Source organism: Falco naumanni, chromosome 8 (genome assembly GCF_017639655.2).
Source record: "Falco naumanni isolate bFalNau1 chromosome 8, bFalNau1.pat, whole genome shotgun sequence".
Classification (NCBI taxonomy): domain Eukaryota; kingdom Metazoa; phylum Chordata; class Aves; order Falconiformes; family Falconidae; genus Falco; species Falco naumanni.
In genome coordinates this window covers 6917102-6924209 of record NC_054061.1, presented here as the reverse complement: position 1 = coordinate 6924209, position 7108 = coordinate 6917102, and the positions used below count along the sequence as shown (strand labels likewise).

Sequence of the window (7108 nt, the reverse complement as noted above, 5' to 3'; positions counted from 1 at the left end):
TAAAAAAAAAAACAAAACAAGAAACCACCACCCTCTTTCTGTAAGCGTGGCTGTCATGTGCGTGACCGCAGGAGCCATGGCACCCCAGCTGGGGGCTGGTCCCTCCTTGCAGCCCCTTGTGCTCTGCACTGATGCTACCTCACCACGTCCTCTCCCCCAGTTCTGGCCTGTACTGATAAATCTATGTTTGCAGCTGCACTGCAAGAAAATGGCATTTCTCCAGCTGTGAGCCATCCCTCCCTGCTGCTACGCCCAGGCTGGCTGCTGTGCCCCCCCCACTCTTTCCCCCTGACCCATGGCCAAGAAGTGGGTCTGCGCATTTGCAGAGCCTTTATTTGGCGTTTCTGTGGTGGGGGGGTGAGAAGCCGGCTGCCCCCAGCTGGGAGAGGAGCACGTCTCTATGCCAGGACCACGGGCAGCTTGAATGCACTGAAGAGCTGCTCTGTGCATGGCAGGATCAGGCCAGGCCCGCCCCACACCGGGGGCTTTCAGGCCAGGTCTTCATGGAGAGGTGGTCCTCTGCTCTGGGGGTGGCTGGCCCCTGCATCCTCCCACTGCCCAGCAAGGCAGATGGCAGAGCAGGGGGCAAGCTGGGGACCAGGAGGAGATGTCACTGCTGGGGGTGGAGGTGGGACACATCCCCCCCTCCCATCACTGATGTCTCTGCCACTGGGTTACCCAGCCCAGCATGCTGGCTGGGGGGTGCCAGAGATGGGAGTGATGGAGGGGGCAGCGTGCTGGCTCAGCATCCAGCTCCTGTTGCTTGGGGAGCATCCTGGGAGGAGATTGGAAGGGGAGCAGCCCCAAAGCAGCTGGGGTAGGGGGGATGCCAGCAGGGGCGAGAAGCTACCCATCAGGCTGGCAACCCTAGCCTCTACTGTTCCTCCTGCTGTTGCTGCTGCTGCTGCTGCTGTTGCTCCCTCATGTAGGCGATGATGTCGTTCTTCACAACAGCAATGTTGGCACGGTGGTACCAGCGCATGACAGGCACGCCATCGGGGCCCACCAGGAACTTCTCAAAGTTCCACTTGATATCATGGTTCCGCAGAGGCTCCCAGAAGAGGTTCTTGGGGTTCCCAAACTCCTCTGCCACTGGAGGACAGGCGTTCTGCAACAGAGGGCCAGTGCATCACTGCATTGTCCAAAAACCAAGCTGGGTGCTGCCCTCTTATCCCCCCTTGCCATGGCACCCACCTTCAGGAAGGTGTAGACTTTCTGCTCCTTGGCCCCATTCACGTCCCCTTTCTGGAAGAGCTGGAAGTTGGGGACAAAACCACCCCCTGGCCGGACATACCTGCAAGGGGAGAGCAGGCAGAGCGGTTGTGCAACAGGCAGCTCTTGGTGCTGCACGGGGGTAGTGGGGGAACCCCAAACCCCATGCTTTCAGGGGCCACAGCCAGCAGAAGCTGCAGCCTGCGCACCCACTGCCTGGCTAGGGACCCCTGCACAGCCGGGGCAGGCAGGTCCCCCACAGCCCCCACCGTAGTACTCACTTCAGCGCAGGGAGGATCTCCGAATTTTGGCCAGGTTCCTGCTTCCCAAATTGGTTGGAGGGGAAGCCCAGGACGACAAGCCCGTAGGGCCCCAGCTCATTTTGTAGTGCATTCAGTTCTGCATGCAAGCAGAGCCAGGGATGGGTTAGCAGGGGACCAGGCTTACCCCCACACTAACCCCCTTGGAGCATCCTTGGCCGTGCCAGGTCCTGGGGTGCAGGTGTTAGACCTTCCCCCAGCTCCCCAGCGCAGGATGGACCATGGGGACCTGCCAAGGGCCACATGCCTGGGTGATGCCACCCTCAGCTGCCTGTGCTGTCCCTCTGGGGTGCCTGTGCCCCACGGGACCCTTACCAAGGTACTGCAGGGTGAGGCCTCAGTACGTGGCCACGTTGACGAAGAGCACCATCTTCCCTGCGTAGTTCCTAAACGGGACATACTCGTCCCCGTCGATGGTCAGGGCCCCGTAGTCATAGATGGTGCCCTGCACCGAGCCGTAGCATTTCACCTGTGGAGCAAGGAGCACCCCATGGGACCGGGCTGGGGGCTGCCAGCTGCCTCATTCACCCACCCCACAGCTGCCCACACCCACTGGAGCAGCAGGTCCGGCCCTTGCACTGGCTGGGATGGCAGCTACCAGTGTTGTGCCTCCTGCCCCGAATGCTGCTGGCAGCAGCCAGACTCCAGCACGCCAAGGTCACGGTGGTGGGACAGGCTGGCTTGTGCATGCACATGCGTGTGCACACCCACCCAGCGGGGCTGGCCGCAGCTGGAGGGATGTTTACCCGGCCAGGATCAGGCAGGAAGGCGAGAGGCTGGAAAACAGCCTGAGCTGGCATGACCAGCACGGGGGGGGGGGGCGACCAGCCCCAGCCTCCCCGGGGCCACGGGTGGCAGGACCCCGCCACCCCTCCGGGGCAGGGGCAGCCGGGGTGCCCGGGAGCGGCTCCAGCTGCTGCTCCGTGGCCAAGCTGAGCCCAGGCAAGGCAGGGACCGGGGCTGGATGCGACCCGTGAAGGGAAGAGCTGGGGTGCAGCGGCCTCTGCTTGCAGCGCTGCAGGGGTTAACCCAGGGAAGCCCATCTCCAGTTCCCATCAGGGGACACAGGCTCACCCAAGTGCCACCAAGGGGCTATTTAGCGAGGTGACAGGAGCAGAGCCAGAGGGGCTGTGCCGGGGGGGGGGGGGGGGGGGGGGGGGAGCGGCCGGATCCCGGCGGCAGGGCTCTGCCTCGCCCTCCGGCGTGGGGGGCAGGCGGGGCTGGGGTGCCAAGCCGGGTTGGGGGGTTACAGCGGCCCCTGCACCCCCCCAAACATGGGCGTGTACCCCCCTGGACACCGCATGGAACAAACCCCCGTGTTCAGCCCCTATGGGAGTCACGGCGGGGGGCACCCACGCTGTCCCCCTCTGTTCCCCAGCCCCAGGACGGCAATTCCCCCATTGCAAGAACTAGCTCAGAAAAAGACACACACACACACCCGCGATCCAGGGACCAGGATTGGGGGGGGTCACAGGGCCACCGTGCCCCACTCCTGCCCCTGGGAGCTCTGCAACCAGCCTCGGGGACAGGCAGGTCCCCAAGGTGCCACATTCCCCCCTCCTCCCAGCCCCCACGGGGGTGTCTTCCCCCCCCCCCCCTTACCTTCTCCCTCTCCTGGCTCTGCCCCGGCTGGACGAGCCCAGCCAAGAACAGGGGCAAAATCCAGGCGCTGCGGGACCAGCGCCCCATGGCCGGGGCGGGTGCGGGGTGCGGGCACCCTCCTCACAGCCCCGGGGGCAAGCGGCGGGACGGGGGGACACCGCTCCCGGTCCCTTCTGCCACCTCCGAGCCCGGCAGCCGAGAAATAGCTGCGGGGCTGCGCGGGGGGAGCCAATCGCCGGAGGAAGGACGGGCCGAGGGCTGCGTTAACCGTGTGGGCCCTGGGACGGAGCCGGCGCCGGCGGGGGGGCCGGGGGCGGAGGGGGTGGCGGTGCCATGCTGGCACCTCGGCCTGGCAGGGGCCTGGGGACACCCGCGAGCACACGGGGCAGACGCGTGTGCCCAGGGTTTACACAACGTGTTACATGAGCCAAGGACCTGGAGATTAAAAACCCACCAGGGTGGGAGAGGGGCCGGGCAGTGTCCCCACCCTGCCCGGCGGTGACATCCACCCCGGAGCGGGGTGCTGGGACCCCAGGAGCAGGGACCGAACGCCCCAGCAGCATCCCCTGGGAGGCTGGGGTCCGCCACCCTCCCCTCCCACGGCTGTGCTGCTCAGGGCTGGGGAAGGGCTGAGCAAGCTCCTCTCTGCACATTAGGGTGCTCCTAGGAGTATCTCTGGAGTAAGGGTCCCTCCCGCGGGGGCTGTGCTGGGGTTGGGGGGCTGTAGCCCCATGGTGACCCCACTGTGGCCAAGGGCAGGGCACGGCTGTCCCTTAGCCCTTCATGTCCCCAGGGGCAGGAGGTTCCAGGGCCCTGTTTGCATACCCGGGGAATGTAAACATTTACCCTGGGCTGGCTCCAAGAGAAATAGCCATGGTGAGGTGTAAATTCCCTGAAATCCTGCAAAAAATTTATTTGATGGGAGAATGAACTGGCTGGAGAGGGGCTGCGGTTTGGGATGGGAGCTGGTCTGGGACAAGAGGGCAGGATGGGGTGGCAGCGGGTGGGTCCCAGGAGGACCATGGGTGCCAGCACCAGGCTTGGCTTTACTAGAAAGCAGGGCCAGCTCTGCCAGGGCGCTGTCACCGAGCCGGCTGCCGGAGATGCCGCCAGGGAAAAGAAACAGAGGACTGTGGGCTTGGGGCGGGCTGGGAGCAATCTCCCATCCCATGTCCTTCACCAGCAGAAACGCCGTGTCCTGGGAAAGGCTGATGTTGTTGGGCTCCAAGTGCAGCCTCAGCTGGCATGGAAAGGCTGAGGGTCAGGTATGTCCCCCAGGCACCTGGGGATCCCATGGAGCAGGGGAGCTGTGGGTCACTCTGTCACAGGCAGCATTTCCCAAAACTTTAAACCTGCACTTCTATTGGAGAAGTGGCTTAGTGGCCCTGACATGGGTCCCCAAGTGGTGTGGGGTGCTCGCCCAGCCCTGGGCAAACCCCTGAAATGCTCAGCCGCTGCCTGAGGACTGCCCAGAGCCCAGCACAACGTGCCAACAGCTGGGCTGGCCACAGGGGTGCCCTGGTCACCCCTCATGGATGTGGCTGTGGGTGGCATGAGGCAGCTCCTTGCCAAAACCAGGGAGCCTGTGGAAGCCAAAACCAGGGGCTCGACCCTCCCCACCCACTTCCCAGGCTCTGGGGAGATTTAGGGCCACGGGGCCATAGGGGTGCAACTCCTGGCCAACACACTGCTTGCACTTCACTGCAACCTGAACCTGACAGGGACTAGTGTGTGCCCAGCATGGTACCACACTCCCCAGCCAGCTCACACTGCTGACCCCAGCCAGGGCTCAAGCCACCTCCTGGGACTGAGCTGGGACTAAGCCAAGGAGCTGCTCAGGGCTGCACTCCCTGCCCTGCGAGTTCCCACCATGAGAACAGCCACCCGTTTCTAATTATATCCCCTAATTGCCTGCGTTGAGCTTTGGTGACTTTCCCGTGATTAATAGGGAGTTGAGGGCTGGGAGGAGCGGTGTGGCCCATGCAGTGGTGGCACAGTGTGGTTGTGTCCCTTCCACATATCCTGGATCCCTGCCATGCACAGGAAAGGCTGAGCCACTCTTGCACTGTTTTCCTAAAACCAAAATAAAAATACGGGACCTGTTTCTCCAAGTCACCCCTCCTTGGGTCTAGGCACCAAATCAGCCTTGGCAGAGGCAGGGAACAGGGAAGGATTTAAAGAGCCACAGTTGATGGACCTCCTCTCTGCCACTGAGCTTCCGCGGGACCCTAGGCATGTCACCCAGTGTCCCTGCCATGCCATACCATGTCAGAGGCAGCATGGGAGAGCTGAGGGTGCCAGGGGCTCCAGCAAGACTCTCCGAGGGCAGCGTGCTGCTCTGCCCTGCTGGGCTGGGGTCCCCCGTCCCAAATGGCAGGCATGCTGGGCGGGCTGACCCTCGCATGATCCTCCCTCCTTGGTTATTTTTCCACAACAGCTGAGCTGGAGCCAGTCCCCGCCTGCTGCAGATGTTTGGCAGGAGACTGGGAGCGGAAGGCCAGGCGCTTCCAGCCCCCTGGCCACCATGCTGCCACTGCCACCAGTCTCCCCGGCTGTCCCCAGGCCACAGGCTGGGGGCTGCAGAGACCTTGTGCCAGGCTGCAGGGCTGTGGTGAGCACAGGGAACTTGAAAGCAGCGATGGGGAGCACATACTGCTGCTGGCTGGGGTTGTTCAAGAGCCAAGTGAGGAGCTTCTTCCATGCAGAGTGACGGGGACAGCGCCAGCAGTGTGCCAGGGAGGGCAGCGAGGAGCTCAGGCAGCAGCAGGCAGCACTGCCCTGGCTGGCAGCAGCGCTGCTTTCCCTTTGGCAGCCTGGCACGGCATCAATCCTGGGGCAACCTCTGAACTTTTGTTCTAGGTGTGCAACAGGAGGCGAAAGCAAAACAAGCTCTGTCAGGCGAGAGGCCCCAGCTCCCCCCACACCAGGCTTCCCTCGCGCTGCTGCCTGCACAGCTCCACAGCCCTGCACCAGCCCCTGTGCTCCCACCTGTGTGTTTGCCACAGCCTCCCCGCTGGGCATGCTGCTCCATTTGGAGTAGAGACCCCAGCTCCCCAAGTGTCTCCGCACCCCCAGGCTATGGCTGCAGGTGCTGTCCCCTTTGGCATCCCCATCCCTTCCTCCCCCAGGCAAACATCTGACCCCTGCAAATGCCCCTGGGCCGTTGCCCCCCACCCAAGGGGGACAGAGGCACACAGGACCTCCTGCTGCCAAGCAGTGAAGGGGAGATGGGTGGCTGCTGAGTGCTGCTGCCCTCCCCTCCAGCATGAGGAGCCCACCGAGTGCTCTGACTCCGCAGAGATTTGTTCCTCCTTGAGGCTGGGGAAGGACCAACCCACTGGCCATGATGTTTGCGATGTGATCCTGGAGACCCCACTGCAGCCTGGAGTGCAGAGGGTGGTTTGGGACCCCATGAGCCTCTCTTTGGGGCCATGGGGCTTGTGTTTGGGTCCTGTATCAAGAGTTGCTCCCAGTGACACTTCCCTCAGAGCACCCACGATGTTCAGGGTCAGCTCCTGCTACACCATTTCTGCTGGGGCTCCCCACAACTTTCCGGATGAGCCACAGGGTCTGCGATGTCCTGTCCAGCAGGGATAAGGCAGCCAAACAGGGTGCTTGCATCCCTGGCATGGCTCATCGCTGCCCAGAGGCAAGGTGAGAGCCAGCACCCTGCATCACCTCCTCCCTGCTGGGGATTCCAGCATCTGCCTCTCCCAGCAGCAGTCAGCTCCCACCACACTCCAGCACCCGCTGGCGCTGGCAGGGAAGCATCCCGGCAGATGCTGAATCACCCGCATCGCGCCTGCCTGCCGCAGCGTCACCGCTGCAGGACCCGTTCCCCAGTGGGCAGGAAAACGCTGCCTCCGAGCCTCAGCACTGTTCAGGCACTGAAGCCAGGGCCACGGGGGGATTTGCTCATCTTGCTCAGTCGTGGAGGAGGAATTTCCAACTCATCAGTCTAACTCCATCCCCCT

General features: G+C 63.4%; 1 protein-coding gene across 1 annotated transcript; it reads right to left on the bottom strand.

Moving 5' to 3' along the window:
* Window positions 1-313: 313 nt before the first annotated feature.
* On the bottom strand, window positions 314-3334 carry GPX3 (glutathione peroxidase 3). The gene is made up of 5 exons (XM_040604020.1): window positions 3135-3334; window positions 1848-2001; window positions 1494-1611; window positions 1195-1294; window positions 314-1108 (listed from the first exon to the last, which is right to left on the bottom strand). Exons 1-5 carry the CDS (start codon window positions 3219-3221, stop codon window positions 875-877), a joined length of 693 nt encoding a protein of 230 aa, XP_040459954.1. The 5' UTR covers window positions 3222-3334; the 3' UTR covers window positions 314-874.
* Window positions 3335-7108: the final 3774 nt, after the last annotated feature.